The 21,911-nt window shown below is 42.4% G+C and overlaps 1 protein-coding gene across 2 annotated transcripts in view; it reads left to right on the top strand.

The window, feature by feature from the left end:
• LOC111142588 (GRB2 associated regulator of MAPK1 subtype 1) overlaps positions 1 to 21,911 on the top strand; it is a 196,875-nt gene that overhangs the window by 70,475 nt on the left and 104,489 nt on the right. For both annotated transcript variants that reach the window (XM_022495880.1, XM_022495879.1), the window contains exon 2: positions 2,914 to 3,054. In XM_022495880.1, coding sequence (XP_022351588.1) covers positions 2,914 to 3,054 — 141 coding nt within the window. The remainder of the gene's footprint in view (positions 1 to 2,913; positions 3,055 to 21,911) is intronic.

Genomic DNA, 21,911 nt, shown 5'->3' with positions numbered 1-21,911 from the left:
TTCCAGACAATTTTTGTGAAACTTCTTTTGCCTAAAGCAGGCACATGGTTTAGTTGTTTAAAAAAAAAAAAAAATCAAAAAGACGTGAGCTCAGAAACACGCACTGGCTTCTTACTACTTTATAGCTTTGAAAATCTCCTGAATTCTCTTGACAAGAGTGTTTACTACATCAGCTAGCCGTAGGACTTAACATTAAATTTTCATTTTGATTAACTTGACTGCAATTGTTTCTTGACTGCCTCTTTAGAGCCCACTGTGGAATAAAATTAAAACAGTTTTATGATAGAGCAGTTTAGTTGCAGACAACGACAGTTTTCTTTTTCCCTGAATGGTGGTGTGTTTTTCCTCTGAGTTTCCTTACCTACCTGCCATGGCTCTGGTTTCTCCCTGCTCCGATCCAGCGTTTATAGTCCTGCCAGATTAATTCTCCTAAAGCAGATCTTTGGCCAGTCTTTCATCCCCAAACCCTTTTCTGGCTCCTCCCATTGCCAGAGAATTAGGACCAGCCCCAGAGCTATCTCCTCCTCTTGACATTTTCTTGATCTTCTCTGCCAAAGTCGCTGTCTCCACTCCAGATTGTTTATTCCTCTTGCCTAGCACCAGTCATGTCCTATCTTACTTCAAATCACATGTGAGCACATCTCACCAAGAGGATGTCAGCTTCTTGAATGCAGGGACTAAGCTCTTTTTTCATTTTCGCCCACTCCTCCAGTGGTTGTTGCACGAAAGATCCTCCATAAATGACTCCCAGTCTTCGACATGGACACATTAAATATGTAGATCACGTATTCCTTAATAAAGCTGTTTTCAGAAAAAGCTAAGCAAATGAGGAGATACGTGTTTGTTGGATAAATGAATTAAAGATACCTTAAAATGACAACCTTGCAAACTACTCTTCTTATATACAGTCCTCCTGCTCCTTTTACCCTTTACTTTTTCTTTTTTCCCATAGCTCCTTTCACTTTCTAATGCATTCATAATTTCATTACTCATTTTTGTTGCTGTTACTGTCTCCCTTCTTCCTTGAGTGAGACTTGGAGCTCAGGGTCAGTTTTTTAGATGATGGTTGGCAGTTTTTAAGGCAAAAGTCAGTGTGGTGTTGAAAGAACGGGGGAAGACGTAGAGGGACCCCACAGACGTAGAGGGACCGTTTCTGCTATGCGGCCTCAGGCACGTTTCCTAACTGCCCTGAAGTTAGGGCATTTCCTCACCTGTAGGAAGATAATAGGACTTAAATTATGAAGTTTATATAAGGATGGAATTGTAGGGAGAAAAAGTGCACAGTAAATAAAATTAATAGTTAACGTTTCCTCATCCCTCCTAACATCATGTGACAGATTTGGTGAGCCACATTTCCCATCGCTGTCACAGTGCATCTTCATGGCCCCTCCCCTCTCACGGAAGGGAAAAGTTTCTGTCCAAGACCGCATAGTGGTGGGGCACAGAACTTTGACAAGACCAAATCTGTTGGCCTTCATGGCCCGTGCTTGTAACCCCTCCTACCTCCCGGTGGGGAGCCTCAGGGGAAACCAGAGGACTCCTCCTTTGGAGTAGCGCTTCCAGATCTTTGTTTCCTGCTCCAGCATGCTTGAGGGGGTCTGCAGAGCACTCCTTAAGTACCAGCAGCCTCCTCGGGAGGACATTGTGAACCTTGTCTCCCAAAGTGTGAAGAGAAGGGGAGTCTGGTTTTGGAAGTTCCCTGGGGAGTAGGACCTCTCATCCCTGCTAGGGGACCTCTTCCAGATCTACAGCTTTTTCTCCATCCTTCTCATCCCTCCTCCCCATCTGTGTCTCCTGTGACCAAGATGAAGTATTCTTTCATTAAGACTATTTGAAAGATTGTGGCCTTACTGGATTGGAAACAGATTTGATGGCTTATGATTGTGATAACCAAATTGATCATTACAGCTTCCTCGACTTCTTTTGTATTGCAAAAGTACTGGAACTTTTTAGTGAACTTCGAATTCCATTCAAAACACCCAGTTAAATCCCTGACTTTTGGTTATTGCGGTATAATAACCATCAGAAATAAGAAAGGCTGTTTTCTGTATAAAGAAATGAGCCTTTTCAGATATTATCTGAGCATTGAAAATGACTAAACCGGGATTAATGAGATAGATCGTTTCAGCATCTAAAAAAAAAAAAAAAAGTCTTTTTAAGTTTCAGGGGACGAATATCTCTGTTGAAATAATTTATTTGTCATTGGTTCAGATGCTAAAAATGTACCTCAGAAAATATCAAAATGAAAAATATAATTTCATTTGCATGCTATAAAGTGTCATTATTTTTAATTGGGAAATTTGGTAGGGGCCAGAAAGAACTGGCAAAACATACACAATTTCAAAAGAGATACTAGCATTTAATTTCAAGTACTGTTTCAACAGAGAAGTTTATTATATATTTTTGGTAGTCATATTTTAATGATTAAGAGCATGAGCCTTGGAGTCAGTCTGAGCTGGGCCTGAATCCTCAGTTTCCTTCTGATTAAATCTGTGAGCTCAGACCTATCACTTAACATTCTGAACCTCGATTCTTCCCACCTGTAAAGAAGGAACAATACCTACCTCATAATATTATTGCATCCCAATGTAATAAGACATACAAAGCACCTGGGTGGTACCCAACATACACTTAATAAATGTTTTATTATCCTTGAGTTCAGTCATTTAGATAAAATGAGGTTTTCAGAATATCTTCACAGGTAAGTGGAAACATTTTTAGGGAATCCTGTGTGCCGTTGTCCGCTTGTTGTAGAATGCCTTTTTTGTGCTCGTTTGGAGGCAAGCTTATGTTATGTTGGGATGAACTATCGATTTCTGCATTAGTGAAGGTTTAACTAAGGAAATTTTACTGCAGAGTATGAAGCAAGCAGATGCTAATTCTCAGTTTCTTATACAAAATTATGTCTTTCAGGAGAATGCATTGAAGGGCTGCGGGAAAACGAATACCTTCTGATTCATTCGTGCCGTCAGTGGACCACCATCACTGCCCACAGCCTGGAGGAGGGACACTACGTCATTGGGCCAAAGATAGAGATCCCAGTACATTATGCAGGTACAGCTCCCTTCAAGGGGTGAGCAAGGCAGAGGAAGGGATTTGAATATGCAAATTTCCCCCTCCTGAATGAGAAAAAGGACTTGTCTATGAACTAGAGTATGATGACTTAGAAAAAGAAGAATCAAATGCGTTTCTGTGGTTATTTTCTCTGTCAGTGGAAGTTCAGTTTCATTTTGTCATAGGCAGTTTCTGATTAATTGCATGTAGTTATATGTGGATTCTTACCAGACGTTTATAAAATGAACCTTTTACAAACACAGAGAACGTCTCTGTCGTCCTGGGATGGCATCCGTATGTGAGCTGCCGTGTCTGAGTAACCCTGGGCACCACTTGGGTGTTGCTTTGGGGAATGGCTTTACAAGATGCCACTAGGCGGATGAGCATTGTGGGCTGGCTTTAGGAATACTGGGTTGGAAGCTCGCATACCTGGGCATGGCCCTCTTTGCAACAAGGCATGTGGGATATAGGTAGCGAAGATGCCCTCTCTGCTTTAGTGAATAAATCAGGGTGAGATCTGCCATTTCACCTCACTTTGAATGCCATTCAGTTCAACGATGCCATTGAACCAACTTTAAGGTGTTCTATGTGTCAGCCCTGTCTAGGAGTTCAGGATACATCTAGTGGCTTAAATACAGGTTCAGTAGTGCTGGCTTACAAATGCATTGTAAAAAACAAACAAACAAACAAACAAACATGTGATCCTGTATTTATCTCTGTGGCTTATAGATCATTATGTAAAGAATCTTGATTTTTTTTTCTCTGTAATTATTGAGTTTTTCAGATTCTGTAGGAGAACACTTTAATCAATTACTTAGAAGTTGCGCAGCCCTAGACTGCCATTATGGTTTTTTTGTTTGTTTGTTTTGTTTTTTAAGATTTTATTTATTTATTTGACAGACAGAGATCACAAGTAGGCAGAGAGGCAGGCAGAGAGAGAGGAAGGGAAGCAGGCTCCCTGCTGAGCAGAGAGCCCGATGCGGGGCTCGATCCCAGGACCCTGGGATCACGACCTGAGCTGAAGGCAGAGGCTTTAACCCACTGAGCCACCCAGGCGCCCCTGCCATTATGTTTTTGAGTGAAACCTTTATAATGCCCAGAGAGGTGCCTGCCTCTCAGGAAAAGGGACCTCACCGTGGTTCCACTGGCTAGAATGGCACAAATGTAAGTGTTTCATATGTATTGTATAAATGAATAGTTTGGCCCCCATTTTGATCCCTAGGAGATTGAAATTGCCAGTATGACCTCAGGGTCGCCCAGCTTCTCAAAATTCTTAAAAAAAAAAATTATAAGAAAGAATTTCTCTAGCCTGAAAGTTTGTCCCCTAGAGTTACATTTGCTGACCATAGGAGTTGCGTTCATGGAAAAAGGAGGAACATATGGCAGCAGAAAGTATTACACCGTCTGATTGGGAGCCAGGGCAGAGGGACCAACCTTCTGCCTGCCCAGTCTCTCCTGCCAGGAGGTCCCATGACAGGTGAGGTCTGTGCTATTTTTAGGAAGCCCAAACTCCTGGTGATTGTCTTTTATGGAAAACTGTAAAGGAAGGTATAAGTCTGTACTTGATCTCACATACACAGCTTTACCTGATACACCGTTGCTCTTCTCGTCGTAGATTGAGTTTTCAGTCTTCCCTTATCTCACCGTGAATAGCTTATCAATGCGGTCTTCCCAAAGGAATGCTTTCCTTTGGTCCTTAGTCTCCATAGAGACTCCAAACTGCCACCAGACTTGTTGGTTTATTTCTCAAAGCCCCCTGGGGCTGGTTCTAGTCTGCTTCTCCACACTCACCTTTTCTGCCCTGGAGAGCAAACCTTCCCTCTAGTGAGCCTGATTGCCTCACTGTTGGCCGGACATACCAGCTACTTTTCCATTCATGCGATTCCCTGGGCGGAGTGGCCTCCCTTAGGCTTGTTCTTATCATCATCAGGGCCTGTCCTTGCTTTGCATCAGGAGGGTGTGGGTGTTCCCACTCTGTGGGTGGGGTCTCCACGTGTATGTATGGTGTCTCACGTTCATTTGGCACAGACCCGTCTTCATTAAGTTACCTTTTCCTGGATACACCTATAACTTCACTTGCTAGTTGGACTGTACATTCCTCAACAAGTGAGCCTGATTCTTTTTTAACTTAAAAAAATTTTAATTCCAGCATGGCTAACATACAGTGTTATGTGAGTTCCAGGTATACAGTATAGTGATTCAGGGGAGCCTGGGTGGCTCAGTGGGTTAAGGCCTCTGCCTTCGGCTCAGGTCATGGTCCCAGTGTCCTGGGATCGAGCCCCACATCGGGCTCTCTGCTCAGCGGGGAACCTGCCTCCTCCTCTCTCTGCCTGCCTCTCTGCCTACTTGTGATCTCTGTCAAATAAATAAATAAAATCTTTAAAAAAAAAAACAATATAGTGATTCAACAATTCCATATATAGTACTTACTGCTCATCGTGATAAGTGTACGCTTCATCCCCTTTCACCTGTTTCCCCCTCCCCCACCCGCCTCCCCTCTGGCTATCTGCTTATTCTCTATAGTTAAGGCAGTGAGACTAATTCTAAAAAAAACCTTTGTGAATCCTTTGGATCTGTCCACAAAAGATATAATTCTTTATTGCTGTAGATGCTTAAGGGCTCTCAACCTGGCTACACATTGAAGTGTCCTGGAGAGCTTTAAAAATGACCAGTGCCCCGACTCCATCTCCAGAGGTTCTGCTGTAACTAATCCTGAGTGTGGGCTGGGCATCAGGATTTTAAATTATGTAGTTAAATTATGCAGCTGAGGTTGGGACCTGCTGTTCTGGGTTGGACATTCACGGTATCAGAAGAAAAGATTTCCCCAAGAATTTGTGTTTTATTGTCTCGAACATTTTTTTTTTTTTTAAATTAACAGCCATTCAGCTTCCACTAGGAAGAAAGATATGATATGTTCAACAGCTTAGTCTTTATCTGTAAGGAAGATGGTGGTTCACTTAACTCGGAAACGGGGTAGAGTGGGTGGGGGGGATAGGTGGGTGGGTAGGGGCATGGGTTAAACAGGTGATGGGGATTAAGGGAGCATTTGTCAATAATGAGCACTGGGTGATATATGGAAGTGTTGAATCATTAGATTGTATACCTGAAACTGATATAACGCTGTATGTTAACTATACTGGAATTAAAATTAAAAAGAAAAGGAAATGATTCTTTTTTTAGTTGAAAATTTGAGGTTGCCAAAGCTAAAAGGAAACACAGACTCTAAGATCATAGTACCTCACATGAAAGAAAATATCTTAAAGGGAAAAAAAAACCCTTGAAATAGGACTGCCTTAGTTCAGGCTGTTATAACAAATACCGCAGATGGGGGAGATTATAAACAGTTCATCTCTCACTGTTCTGGAGATAGGAACCATCCGGGGTCTGGTGTCTGGTTTGCAGGTGGTGGTCTTCTCTCTGTGTGCTCAGTTGGTGGAGAGACTCTACCGTCTCTCTCCTGTCTCTTCGATAAGGGCACTAATCCCGTTCGTGAGGATGACTTAGTGATTACTAGGATATTTGAAAGGAGGAGTGGTCCTTCTCTAAACCTCCCCACCCCTGTCCTTGTGCCGCTATTGATTTCTGTCTGATTCGGTTTTTACCATGAAGATGGGGCAGAACAGCCCATTTCTAACCAGACCCCACTATTGATTCTTTCCTTTGTTTGTTGTCTTTGTACTGCAAGGAGAGCTTTTCCTTCTCTCCCATTATTTATTTGCTTACTCACCTATTACGGAATTATGGATTGTTATTTCAATCATTGGGTTATAATCTATTCCTGTCCTTATTTATTTTGATGTTCAGATTGTCCCAGATTTAGCCATTTGCATCCAGCTGGCCCATATATCTCTTGGCAGGCCCCCTTCATTTTTCTAAGCAGGTCCTTCTGGCAGAAGCAGCAACCATTCTTCCCCTTGGGGCCCTGCACTGTCCTGCTGCAGGCAGCGCTCGGCACTTTGTGTAAATGGTGGCCCTTGGATTTGTGTAGTGCACAGCCTGGGCAGCTGTATGCAGCTCTCTTCACGTGTATTTCAGAATATGAGACAGCTCCGCATTTTTAGGAAATCACAGTTCAGAGCGCCTTTCCCATATTCTTCATCAGAAATTTTCATGAAATTCCTCATGTGAAAAACAAAGTTTCATAAAACTTTGAGAAAAGATAAAATATGAATTGAACTTCTTCTCAGAGCCATGCTCTGATAACGATGGTATTAAGAGTCGCCTTAAACTGAATTCTAAAATTAGGAGATGTGTTTTGGGAAAAAAAAAGAAAGACCTTCTTTCCTTCTGGGAAAATAAGTTTCTCATTTTGGATAAGAAAGAGTTTTCTTGGTATAACAAACAATTGATTCCAAGAGAGGGAATGTGTTCAGTCCGCATCGCATATTTCGCTAACAGTGGAGAAACCACTCAAGAAAAATTGGCATCGTGTTTAGAAAAGTGATTGCTGCTTTCACATAAGTTTTTATTCACAAGGCATCACCAATAAATTATGTCTAAACTTTCTGACTTTTCACTGCACCCAAAAAGGGCAGAGATTTCCTAAGGAACGTGCCGTGCACGACTCAGAATTTTTCTGCGTTCTGCAGACTCAGACCACGTAAATGACTGCTTGGCTCTTCCTCAAAGATTGCTCATTCATCCTGTATGCTTGCCTCCCCCCTGCCCAGTCTCTCCTGACATACTAAACCAAAAACCAGATCTATTTAAAAAGAAATTATTTCAGCCATGTGCAACTTCGTTATAGCCAAGGTTTTCTTTTCTTTTCTTTTCTTTTCTTTTTTTTTTTTAAATTTTATTTATTTATTTGACAGAGAGAGATCACAAGTAGGCAGAGAGGCAGGCAGAGAGGGGGAAGCAGGCTCCCCGCTGAGTGGAGAGCCCGACGCGGGGCTCGATCCCAGGACCCTGAGATCATGACCTGAGCCGAAGGCAGAGGCTTTAACCCATTGAGCCACCCAGGCGCCCCTAGCCAAGGTTTTCTAAAGATGAATGATTTTCGCTTTACAGTTCACGTTTCTGTTCGTCAGATTTCTTTGTCTCTGCAGCTCAGCGGGGTCCGTCAGTCAGACACAAGTTGGTGACCGTGAAAGCTCCTACCTCGGGATTCCTTATGTATGCCGATCCCCTCTAGGGCGTTAAACCAGATTTTGTACTCACAATATGACCTTTTTTTTTTCCCCTTTAAAACTAATATAAACTTCAGGCTTCCCCCAAACCTGGGTATGCATGCCATTGCCTCTGAAATCTCATTTCCCTTCCTCAGCTCTGCATTCCCAATCTGTGGAAAGGAGATTTACTTAGGCAATGTCATGAAGGTTCTTTGTGACCTAACTTATGTCAGTGACTCAGTGCCGTGCCAGGCACATAACGAGCACTCATCAGTGTTACCGCCTTGTTATCACCTCTCATGAAAGCCATCCCCAGATAGCTGTCCATCAAGACGACGCTTGGAGAAACCGAATGGATCAGAATGTGATGTATCTGTAGGTCTCAGGTTCCCCCCCCCCCCCCCCCGACCCCCGCCCATGCCATTTGAGCAGTAGTGGAATTCTGACTGGGTCTATGAAAATCTAAGTCATCTGATGGAATGCTTGCTGTCATCACGGGCGAACAGATTGCTATTGGAACATAAGCATCGGAGAGAAACGGCAGCCACGTTTGGCTTCTATTTTTAAATTCTCATCCTCCTGCAAATCCGGTGAATCTATAACAAGCAAAAATGATCTCAGGCCTTCCTTACTAGCTATGATATGTACAGAAATAAGTAACAGTGGAGCACAAGGTTAGTGGAAGGTTTGCTTATGAAGTCTGCAGGGCTCTTACTCAGCAAGCACCTGGATTTCTGTCGGCAGTGCCTGTTTTTAAAGATGTGGGTGTGCAGTCTGTCTCTCAGGCAAAATTATAGTAATGTGGTATCTACATAACCTTGAAGTGTAATTACTGAACAAAAGGAAATGTCGAAACAAGCTAATTTTATTCTCCTGGGTTGCGAGTTTAATTAGCATGAATCATCTATTTACAAAAGTAACTACTAGCATTGAACAACACTTTGTGTACTTTCTGTATTACATGAGATAAAGCCTGGGTTTTAAAATTAAAATAACCAAACTTTCTTTCAAAAAGGCCTTTGGACTAACAGAGTATGTCAAGGAACATTATCCCAGCCAGTTTTGCCAGTGATAAATATTAGATACTGAAGAAATAACCACTTTTCGTAACTGAATCTTTAGGTCACAGTTAGCATAAACTACTCACATTTATTTAGTGCTATTACCTAAACACTTTGTTAACTCAACGTTTTACTTTTATTTCTTCATGCAGGTTTCACAACAAAGCAAGGAGATGGGTTCTCTTAGTACCTGCATTTTTCACAAGTACAAATTGAAGTTCAAAGATTTAGTTAGGTGTCCTGTAATATGACACAGCTAGGAAGTGTGATTTGAACCCAGGATATGTGGCTCCAGAGTCTGCTTCCCTCACTGCTGTTGCCTGGAGAGTGCTAGAAGTCACTGTCCACACCTAGGGCGTTCTAACCATTGTACAGGAGAGAGTTTTGTTAGAATTAGTAAAGTGACTTTCACTTTCTTCCCCTTTCACATGCAGCTTAATACTTGTATTCTGACTCTAGAGGAAAATAAAGTAAATACATATTTATCTTGACCTTTTCCAGATTTATAAGTTGTCTGCGAACAGATAACATTCCCATCTCTGAATAAATTACCAGGAAGAAACAAAGGCAGAAGAGCTTCCTGGGGAGCCCCTTGGACTTGGAGAGGGCAGTGCAATGGAGCCTGGTGAGAGCAGGGAGGTTGAGGCCTGGGGAACGCATGTTGTCATCGTGGATGAGGAAACTGTCTGTCTCCAGAGGGGTGCTGTCAGTGAAGGAAAACAAGGCAATTATATCTAAGGGGGGTAAAAATGAGTGGAAGGTGAGAGCAAGCAAGGAGCAACCACACTTGTTAAGATGTATTAAAAAGAAGCCCAGAGAGGACATAAGAGCCAAAAGTTTCTAATACTCACTTTTAAGAATAATGAATTCTGAAGAATCTAGGCTAGGAGGAATGATTCAGAAGGGAGAAGAAGGGGGGACTATTTGAGTAATATAATAGCCCAGTGTCTGGAAAATTGTCCTTGTCAACTTTTTTTCCTTGAAAGGCATTTTTTCTCTTTCCCTCCACTTCTTTACTTCATGAAGTCATTGTTGTCGCTGTTAATAACATAGATTTATAGTCGGAGCTTAGGTGGATGTTATCTTTGGGACACTTGACCTCAAAGCAAGGATAAAGAAATCATGTAAGCAGCTGCCTTTGAGAAAAAGGATGGCTCAAAAAGGAAATGGACTGTCACCAACCATTGGTATAATTTTCTAGTCTCACTTCTCAGTGCTTAAGAACAATAACCACAGGAAATGTGAGTATGAATGATACTCGTGATAAGATGATATTAGGGATTATTTTGATTTTGTTAGGGGTGATACTAGTTTTATAGTTATGAGGAAGATGTCTTTGTTTTTTAGAGGTACATATTAAATTACTTAGGGGGAAATGTGGTTAAAATTTATAAAATACTTTGCCTGAAACAAACATAAAAATAGGTGAATATAAGATAAGCTATTAAAATTGTTCAGTTTTGATGAAGAATAAATGGGTGTTTATTACCCTAATTTTCTATGTTTGAAACTTTGTAATAAAAAGGACTGTGACTCAGGGTGCCTGGCTGGCTCAGTGGGTTAAAGCCTCTGCCATCGGCTCAGGTCATGATCCCAGGGTCCCGGGATCGAGCCCCGCATCGGGCTCTCTGCTCCGTGGGGAGCCTGCTTCCTCCTCTCTCTCTGCCTGCCTCTCTGCCTACTTGTGATCTCTGTCAAATAAATAAATAAAATCTTTAAAAAAAAAAAAAAAAAGGATTGTGACTTACCAACCAGTAGCAAAGTTAATTGTAATATAAAACTCTTAAGTGGTTTTCTTACCAAAACATGCTGCCTCAATCCTTGAGTCTTATTCGTAGTCTTGGGTGATTTCTGTAGGGGTGAAAGTTCACCTGTCACTGGGTGGTTTTGTTCTGGTGTTGAGTGTTTGTGGAACGGCCTGGTGAAAGGTGAACTTGGGAAGAAGTTCCATCTTCTCAGCGTGGTAGTGCCATCTGGCTCGTGGCTTCTTTTTTTTTTTTTTTTTTTTTTTTTTTAATTTATTTGTCAGAAGAGATAGAGTACAGGCAGGCAGAGTGGCAGGCAGAGTCAGAGGGAGAAGCAGGCTCCCCGCGGAGCAAGGAGCCCAATGTGGGACTCGATCCCAGGATGCTGGGATTGTGACCTGAGCCGAAGGCAGCCGCTTAACTGACTGAGCCACCCAGGCGTCCCGGGCTCGTGGCTTCTTGAGGAGACTTGATGGTTCTCAGCAGGGACTAGTTTCCAGGGGTTGCCCAAGCTGGTGGTAGTGATTTATATAAAAGAGTTAAATGGGGTATGTGTAAAGATTTGGGGAAGGAAGGAAACATTTTTTATTAGTTTGTTCTTAAAATGGGAGCTTTACAGGAGATAGGGAAAGGGGGAATGTGTGAGCCAATTCCATGGAGAGCTATTGGATGTCATCCGTGTGGCCTCTCCTGATCTAGAAACACTGGTGAAATGACTTCAGTGAAACCTTGAGAATGCCTCGATTGCTCTTTTCACATTTCAGCCTGTTTACTCTCTTTGTAAATCATACACTGACTCTACAAGTAGAAAATCTAGGATTGGGGCGCCTGGGTGGCTCAGTGGGTTAAGCCTCTGCCTTCGGCTCAGGTCATCTCAGGGTCCTGGGATCAAGCCCCACATCAGACTCTGCTCAGCAGGGAGCCTGTTTCCCCCTCTCTCTGCCTGCCTCTCTGCCTACTTGTGATTTCTCTCTCTGCCAAATAAATAAATAAAATCTTTAAAAAAAAAAAAAAGAAAATCTAGGATTAAAAATACCAAAACAACAACAACAACAACAAAAATCTGAGGCACGAAACCAGCATGGTGTTTGGGATTTAAAACTCCTGGGCTGCTCTTTTCTAGACCTTTTCTTCTGGTATGTTGGTATTGAATGGAAAGTTGGTACTTGAATGGGAGACCTCCCATTCAAGTATAGTTTAACCTATGAGATAATGCGATTAGCATCGGGTGGAAAGTTTGAACAGGCTGCCTGAAACCACACTGTTAATGGAGTGTTTATAGCATGGGTGGGGATGGGCTTGTCTCACTTCATAATTTAATTTCCATGTTGGATTTGTACCTCTAAATGAGTGCAAATCTTTTTTTAAAAGGTGACCTTTTAAAAGGTTCCTTTTCAGCTTTGAGGAATTGCTTTAAGGTTTTTGTTTTGTTTTGTTTTTTTGTTTTTCCTTCTTTCTTTGCAGAAAACAGACTTAATAGTATGTTCCCAAACTAATTGTAGTGCTGGTCAAACTTCCTGAAGTCACACCACCCTTGCTTAGAACTGGAATCCCTTACCTTTATGAGTCACTCTCCGTGAGGTGGTGTGCTGGCCTTCTGTTAAACTGCTTTCCCATCTGGGAAGTTGTCAGGTGTATTTTACACAGGAAAACAACGAACCACGTGGATCCTGACCAGGCCAACTTTTCTGACATTTAGGGCAAGAGGAGAGATGATTCAGACTCATCCATGTGTGTTTTTAGTGAAGTATATGTTACTAGGGCCTCCAACTTGTTAGGACGGGTTTATAGATCATCCTGGGATTTGTCCCCAAGAGTGAGTCAGACCAATGAGAGAGCATGAGACAAGCAAAATAAACACAGAGCTTTTATTTTCTAGACATTAGAAATCATTGTAGGTAAGTGAAATGCTGTGAGCACATAGACTTGTGAAATATTCCATTTCTCCCCTCCTCTCTTAGCATTCTGTGAGTTGAATACTCAGTGGCATTATGTTCTTCTTACGGCTCTTCATTTCGTTTCCTCGTCTTGGCTTTCTTAGTTCTAGCAATAAAGCTAGTCACCTTGGGTGGGAATTTTAGACCTCGCCCACCCCTTTCCCCCTAAAGTAATTGTGATGCTGTCTCCACAGTCCCTGTCAAAGTTGCTCCCCTTTCCCAACTATCCTCACTGGGTCTTATCTGCTCCAAAGACCCAAGGGTCTCCTCTTCTCCTCCAATCTTAGTGCTATTGTTAGGTTATTTTTTCCCCCATTATGGTTCTGTTACTTGACCACTGGCCTGGACTTTTTTGGAGGATTCTCCACATGAGTGCAGATTCCTATCTAACACAGAGCCTTTCAGAGGCCTGGCGTCCATTGGACTAAGGGCACTGCTGTCCAGTAGACCCCCACTGGGTGCCAACTCCCCTGGGCTGTTCGTTGTTCCTCAGGCCCCACCTGCCTGGCCTTACGGCTTGCTATTTCTTGTACTTGAAGGTCTCAAACATCAGAGTCACCACCTACCTGCGAAATCCTACCTCAAACACCACCTTCCTCAAGAAGCTTTTCAGAATTTTCCATACCATGTATAGAGAAAAGGGCCTTCCCCTTCCTTCCACTTGGGAATCCAACAGATTGTGCCCAGCAGTGTTTCCATCTTGCCCTTCTTCTCTCTGCTAAAGGCTCCTTGAGGGCAGTCCTGTTACATCACATGTCTGACAGTTTCAAGGGCTCAACTAAATATTTTTGACCTATCTGAAATTGATGCATCTTTAAAGGACAGACTTTTTCAGCAAGTTGACAGAAGATGCCTGAGAACTGCTTGGAGAACCAATCTGGTCTCATATTCCCTTGGAGTAGGGATACAGAGCTCTGAGCCCCTCAAGGGCTATAAGAAGCCAGTAAGCAATTGCCCTAATAGAGATGCAAACAAATGGCGATTAGCTATTGAATAGGGGAGATCATGATGTCTGGGAGAGGCCAGTGGGAGCCTGCAAGTGAACGAGGGAGGAAAGAGCATTGTAGACAGTACCAGCTTGAACAGAGATTTGGATTATAGGCAAGAGTGAAGGTAGTATCAGTGCTTTGTGGGAAGAGGAGAAAGGAGTCCTTAGGAAATAAGGTTAGAGCAAGTGGCAAAGGGGTTTTAGTTCTAGGATGTGTATTGGGAACTGTCATCTCTGTTCCTGGGGAGCACTCACATAATCTTCGTTTCTAGATGATGATGACATGAGGCTGCCTCCCGCCACACTCTGTAACCTTCCCCACTGATCCAGAAAGAAGGATGAGAAGAAGGTGAGAGAAACCAGATAAGGAAGTTGTTGAAATAGACCTGATGAAAGATAATGAAGCCCTGAGCTAGGCTGGGGGAAATGCTGATGAACGAAAAGTTGATACCTAGATGTAGGGAACAAGATAAAAGGAAAAGCATAATTCTAAAAGGTTTTTTTGGTCCCATTTCTAAGGAAACAGACTTTTTTTGTTTTTAACCTCGCAGTTTAAAGTGGTCATGCACACTTTCTCGTAAGGGTTTTAATTTATTTTTGTCGTTTTCTTTTTTTGCTAAAAAAAAACCACTGTCTTCCTTTAAAATAAATGTTGGCAACAACAACAAAACCTCTTTACAGTTCCTCCTAAAACTAAATAGAGTAGGAAAGTAAAGATTCGGGGTCTTCTAATAGAAGTTTCCCATCATCTCGGGTGCTGGGTTTCCAGATTGGGAAGAATGTTCTTGTCCTTGTAGTTTTCGGTTTAGTTTTTTTCTTTCTTTTTCTTTCTTTCTTTCTTTCTTTCTTTCTTTCTTTCTTTCTTTCTTTCTTTTTCTTTCTTTCTTTTAAGATTTTATTTGAGAGAGGGAGAGAGTGCACACCAGCTTGGTGGGGTAGGGCATAGCGAGAGGGAGAAGCAGACTCCCCACCTAGCAGGGAGCCCAACGTGGCCCTTGACCCCAGGATCCCAAGATCACAATCCTAGCTGAAGGCAGATAGATGCTTAACCAACTGAGCCACCCAAGTGCCCCCAGTTTAGTTCTGATCCCAAGTATATCAGAGATAATTCCACAGAAAAGTATGTTTGGAGTAAGAGATCAGGTGATAGGGAGAAAAGGATGCATCCAAAAAGAGTTGTCTCTTCCGTGCATCAAAACCTAGGAAATTTTGACGAATTGAATGAAATAGTCTGGTCACATATACTTTGTTTTTGTGTTTTAAGATTTTACTTATTTGATAGAGAGCCAGTGAGCACAAGTAGACAGAGAGGCAGACAGAGGGAGAGGGAGAAGCAGGCTCTCTGCTGAGCAGGGAGCCTGATGCAGTACTTGACATGACCTGAGCCGAAGGCAATCGCTTAACCAACTGAATCACCCAGGTGCCCCTGGTCACATATTTTGAATACTGTAATAAATTCCTCTGTGGAGGAGAATGTGTGTATTGTAGGTGGACTTAAGATCAAAACATCTGTTTATGGAATTTATCACAATTTTTAAAAAAGATTTATTTTATTTGAGGGAGGAAAGCACAAGCAGGAGGGGCAGAGGGAGAGAGAATCTGAAGCAGACCCGACACAATGCCCGGAGCCCGATGAGGTCTCAGTCTCACAATCCTGAGATCAGGATGTGAGCTGAAATCAAGAGTCAGGCGCTCAGCCTCCTGAGTCATCCAGGGCCGTGCAGTTTATCACCGTTCTTAATAACTCTCTTACTTCTTTAAGAAAACAAACGATTGTTTTCTTTCTATAACACAGACCTGTGGTTCTCAAGCACGTTTCTCAACCAAGTTGAGAGTTTGCACCCACTTCTCCATCCCCGGGACATTTGGCAAGGTCTAGAGACGTGTGTGGTTGTCACAGTGAGAGCAGGAGCTACTGTCGTCTGTGGGCAGAAACAACGGATGCTGCCGGCCTCCTGCGACGTGCAGGACAGTCGCCACAGCAGAGCTCTCCAGCCCGCAGTGACCGTGGTGTCGAGATAGAGATCCCAGACATTATTAGTACTAGTGTTGGTCATCAGTTTCATGCTGCTTTATCAAAAATTCTCACTTTGAGTATAGATGCTGCCAGATGGACGTTGTCTAGAAAGCCAGTGTCAGAGTTCATTTCTAAAACATAACAAGCCATTGCCCAGACTTTAAAAAAATAAAAAAGTCACTTACACGGTTTGTGACTAGACAAGACTTTGTGCACACAGTGCATGAGACTGACGGCAGCCGTGGGTGTCAACGGCAGAAAAATTCAGAGGGCGGCCCCTCGATTTGCAAAGCTTTGTTTGTTTATTCTTCATGACTACCCTGGCTCTTGACTTCTACCTTTATGTTTAAAAAAAGGGTATATCTGTAAATGCCTAGCAGGAACAGATTCTAGAAGAATTAAAACCGCATCATAAAACCTGGTCTTCCTGCTCTGGCTTGCAGTGTATACATCCACAGGATGTATGGTTCTTAAAATGCTGCTGAAATTAAGAATTTAACACGATGTGCCTGTGTGGGGTTAAGATCTGGGGGACCTCCTCCCAGGCCCCCTAAATGGAATTGTAGCACTGTTTTTCTTTCATTGCTATATCTTCTCTCTTCCCAACATTTTAACAAAAGTTGTTTTTTTTTGTTTTTTTTGTTTTTTTTTTTTTAAGTTCAGGTGACAGAGAGGGAATTCAGATCTAAGAAAGAGACTGGAAGCAGACCTGCTGGTCTGGGAAGGTTTTTGGATATTGATTGAGTAATTGACCCAGCCCAGTAACTGAGCTGGGCTGTGGGGCAGAGAATGGAGAGGCAGGTGGAAGTAGGGAGTCATCGGTGTTGTGGCATGCGAGGCTCACAACAGTGAGCTCTCCGAGGCACCCACTGTGTGGTCGCCAGAACAGCGCATCTCATATTTAATCATACACACTGGCCCTTTCTAGAAGAGGAAACCAAGGCTTTGGGATCTTAGCCATGGTCCTGCAGTCAATAGATGAAACGTAGATTCAAACCCAGAGCCACCTGACTGGGAAGCCGTAGCACTCAGCCTGCATCCTGCTACAGTAGCCGGATCCCGAGTTCTCAGGAACTTTCTGGGTTTGGGTTGTGTCTTGTCAGCAGTGAGTTCACTCCCGTGGTATTATATTTGTGTTTTAGAGATAACTCTGGCAGCAAGTGGGGGTGGCCCTTTGTGACTCGCAGATTGCATAAGGAAGGTGGAAATAGCAAATAATACATTCCATTGTTCTTGGGGACTGCGCCAAAGTCTCTCAGGGCAGGCTGGGTGAATCACGAAGAGGATATCATCTCAGGTATGAGAAAGCATTTTGATTGAGGCTGTAATTGTTCTTTGGGTGTTTTTATCTTTCCTTTACATTTAACAAAGCTGCTTGTCAGCCATTAAAACCTACATACTGTTCGGCTTATCTAGTCTCATTCTTCTGCTTGTCTAGCAGGAAAAGCTCACAAATCTGAGGGCTTTTTGTTCCCCCTGTCTCCCTTTGGAGCACTATGTGGAAGGGTCTCTGTGTTCCCAAGGTATAAACTGGTGAGGGAAAGAGCAGTCCTTTCATTTGAGCAAAATGCCATGTCTGGATCAGTAGGGCAGACCACTGGAAACTTCAAGAATAAAAGGACATTGAAAGGAACCCATGAAATTCCTGGCATATCTAACTTCATTTTGCCTTAGTCCTGCTCTCTTTCTGAATTCACGCACGTATGTTGTTACATAGTGAGGGAGCAGTCTTTTTTGTGAAGTGATAGAGGGAAAGTCAGATGATGAGATGATGCATTTTACCTGTTGCTGGAACGATTCAGAAATTGTCTTCTCTTTGATACTGTGTTCCTGGTGAGTTTCATCATTTCCACTGAGCGTGTTGCTGTGGCAGAATGATGCCCACTGTTGCGGCTCGTGTCCATTCGTCCCTGGACCACTGTCTTCATGCTTGACCAGTCAGACAGTGCCACACTTGGCTTAGTAGTAATACCAGACCCTGAATGACATGGGCTCCAAGATGATAAGATGTGGTTCCTGGCAGACTCAAGTTTATTGCCTCCTTCCTTGTGGCAAACAAGAGCAGCTGGAATCAGGAAGAAGATGAGGTTTCCCATGTTCATGTCTGCTTCTCTGTGGCTGTCTTAGTCTTGTTGGGCTGTTAAAACAAAATACCACACACTGTGTGGCTTATAGACAACAGAAATTTGTTTCTCACAGTTCTGGAGGCTGAGAAGCCCAAGCTGGGTTGTGCCGTTGTGGTGGAAGGGACTAGGTGGAAGGGACTTATCAACCCCATGAGGTCTCTGATAAGAGCACTAATGCCATTCATGAGGATGCCACCCTTGTGACCGAAGCACCTTTCAAAGGCCTTTCCTTCTAATACCATCACATTGGGCTTTAGGATTTCAAAATAGGAATTTGGCAGGGCCAGGGGAACACATTGAGTTCATACCAGTGGCCTGACAACTTGAACTCCGCCCCCCCCCCGCCCCCCCCAGAGTGCATACTGTATCGAAATGACAGTGTAGAGAGGTGGTTCATTGACCTGGCTCAACTTAGAGGTTTTGTGACTTTTTATCGGTGCCTCAGTTTCATCATTTATAAAATAGGGATAATAATACCTATCTCATTTAAGTGCCGCTAGGCTGAAATGAGCATATGTGTAACTAACAAGGGGAGAAGAGCATCTGGCCTATCCTGAGTGTATCTTTCTCTAAGTAGTTTCTGCTGCTGTTGCTGTTACTTTATAGGTGATACAGTCAGACAGGAAAGGAAACAAGGTTCCAGATTTTGACAAGGAAGAGGAAAGTTCCTCCTCAGAAAATCCAAGTAAGTCAACTGAACCAAAGATTATAATTAGTATCAGAATGTAGTGGTCAGGTATAAGATGAGGTTGTAAAAATCCATAATGTTTCTGATATTCTAGAAATAACCAAATAGGGAATGTCATTTTTTTTTTTTTAAAGATTTTATTTATTTATTTGACAGAGAGAGATCACAAGCAGGCAGAGAGGCAGGTAGAGAGAGAGGAGGAAGCAGGCTCCCTGCTGAGCACAGAGCCCAATGCGGGGCTCGATCCCAGGACCCTGAGATCATGACCTGAGCCGAAGGCAGCGGCTTAACCCACTGAGCCACCCAGGCGCCCCGGGAATGTCATTTTTGCAGAGTAGTGCAGAGCAGCATCCCCAGAACACACTGTTGTTTCCATTGTACAGGATCTTTGTTTGATCTAAATGAGGATGGTTAAGACTTCAAATGTCAACACATCCGTTACTCAGTAAGACAGTGATTCTTTGTTGGCATGTGAGAACATGTTAAATGTTATGTATGGATTCGTTTTAATATTTAAAATGTCCCTCCTACCTTTACGGGAAGGATCTTATTTACAGGTTCCCTCTAAGTACTTGTTTTGAGAGACCCTGATTATTTTCTACCATACTTTTAATTCAGCCCTTTGTTTGAGCAGAGACAGTTTCTTACGATCATTTTCCAGATTTTTTTTTTTTTTTCCAAATTCCTTTAAGTACACATAGACCCCTGTTAGAAGTTAAGGTTCCTGGCAGTCTACTTGTGGCTATGGAGTGGTGACTGTGGCAGTTCTTACTCTGGGATGGCCCTGTTTAGTCATTTTCAGTACAGAGTACATGTAATTTGGATCGAAGAGCCAGGTGTGTGCCATTGTCTTTTTAAAATTTATTCAGTGTTGGGGCACCTGGGTGGCTTAGCCGGTTAAGCAGCTGCTTTCAGCTCGGGTCATGATCCTGGAGTCTCGGATGGAGTCCCACACTGGGCTCCCTACTCTGTGCAAAGTCTGCCTCTCCCTCTGTGCCTCAACCTGCTCTCATGTTCTCTCTTACTCTCTCTCTCTCAAATAAATAAAATCTTTAAAAAGTAATAAATAAACTAAAATCTATTCAGTGTTAGACTCAATTCTCGATCACTGGATCTCACCATTGTCTTTAATGAGATGATTTCCAGTTTGCCTGCCTATAAGGATAGGCGGGGTATTGAGCATGATGATGCTGTACCTGCCTGAGACCCGTTTCAAGGAATAGATTACTCCACTTGGTAGCTTTTGAATGGATTGAGTTTCTCAAGTGATTCATGACTCACTTTAACTGCTCTGTATAAGATTAGGGAGGTTCCCCAAACTCAGACAAACCTGTGAAAAAAACCCCATATAGTCTAAGATTACAGTCCCACCAGTCTTAAGAATTGTACTTTCAACTATGCAGCCTCTTAGGTGGCTGAGTGGGGTGTAGTGGGTTTTAGAGTTGGAGTCGGAAGTTACAGATTCTAGTGCTTGCCTCTGCGCTTTACATTACCATCTCTGTAACTTCAAAAGGTATCTTTATGCTTTCTTAGGCCCCAAATTTTAATGACGGATGGTAATACTTACGATATTAAATAAATTGTATGTAGAAGCTTTGCAAACTATAATGAACTATCATTTTGCCAAGCATTGCTTTTAGTAGATTGAGATTTTCCCGGTTTTTCATATACTTAGCTCCTCCTGTAGGAAAAGTGGGCGCCTTTTGTGCTTAGAATGAATGGTACCCAGTCTTAAAGCCATTCGAAATCCCTCACCTCAAATGCCATTGTTGGAAGGGCTTTTCCTTCTTGTAAGTCTCATAGCACTTTATTAAAACCATGTCTGGGACTTTGGTACTTAAAATGCATTTTATGTGTGTCTGCTACTTTATTATAACCTCTTGAGTATAGTAGTTCATTTATCTTTGCGTTCTTCGTAGTCCTTTGCTGTGTGCCAGGTACATGGTAGATGTTTAAATGGTTGGGTAAATGAGCACACGAACAAGGATCAGATTGATGCTTGTCTTACTTACCATTCAGAGTTGTTCTCAAAGGCTCATATTTTCAAACATTTTTATTTTTAGAATCACTCAGGCATTTTCCTTTCACCATTCATCCTTTTCTGTCTTCCCTTATCATTATTATATACAATTTATATATATATTTCTAGAGGTACTCTTAAAATTAATGCTCAGTTTGCTTTTGTTGGAGATGCATTGTTTTGCTTGAATGCAAGAAAGGGTCTAGCATAAGGTACGTGTTATCAGTTCAGTTTAAGCTGGAGGTAGAACATTGTCAAACAGGCGTAGGTAAACAAGGAAAATCCTACTGGCAGGGGAGATGGAGAGTTAAGTCATTGATCCAAGAACATAAACATTTATGTTTAGAAAACCAAGCTGCAAATTAAAGGAAGCACTCTAATTACCGTACGGAGCAAGGAGTGGAGAGGTATGTAATAACTGCACACATTGTACAAAATTGGCCAATTGCCTAGAAAAGGAATTGATGACCATGTGACCTCATTTTACCTTCTAACATCTACTTGGATGTTGCTCACGTCTTTTAAGACCACGTTTAAAACATTTGCTAGGAAATATGTAGTGTGAACGCTGGGTTCATATACTTCAGTGGAAGCGGAGGCATTTCACATAAGAGAACTCAGACCAGTCTTACCTTTGTTATTGATGAAAGCGGCTGACATCACGTGCTTTATTAGCAAATTGGTGTATTGGCAAAATGAAATCTGTGAACACATTCTCCATCAATTTCGAACACTGTGTTTGTAGTTTATTTAGGGTGAATCCCAGCGGTTTCATTTTTGGGTTCATTTTCTAGAAATTCTCATTTGTAGTTTTATAAGGCCTTAAAGACTGATTTAACAGAAGCAATTATAAGAGACTTGCCATAAATGGACATGCCACTGACAGCAAATCTGATCTACTTTAAAACAGATGGTAGAAAATGACCAGGTTCCCCTATCTCTGAAGGGTGAAAAATAGGACAGCTCGTAGTGACCAGCCTTGCTGATCTGGAAATACTGAAGGCAGCTGGAGCCTGTTACATGACTGCTGTCCCATGTTGGCATCATCTTCTAGTGGCTTTATTCTCAGGTATATACCCTGAACATGTTTTCAGTTTCTTGTCAGAGTCTTCTTGGGGAAATAGGCAAGAAGAGAAAAATAATAGATGTTTTTTCTTTTCTTTC

This window comes from Enhydra lutris, unplaced genomic scaffold (genome assembly GCF_002288905.1).
Source record: "Enhydra lutris kenyoni isolate GAN:26980312 unplaced genomic scaffold, ASM228890v2 scaffoldscaffold8, whole genome shotgun sequence".
In the NCBI taxonomy this organism is placed as follows: domain Eukaryota; kingdom Metazoa; phylum Chordata; class Mammalia; order Carnivora; family Mustelidae; genus Enhydra; species Enhydra lutris.
This window is presented reverse-complemented; position numbering and strand designations above follow the sequence as displayed.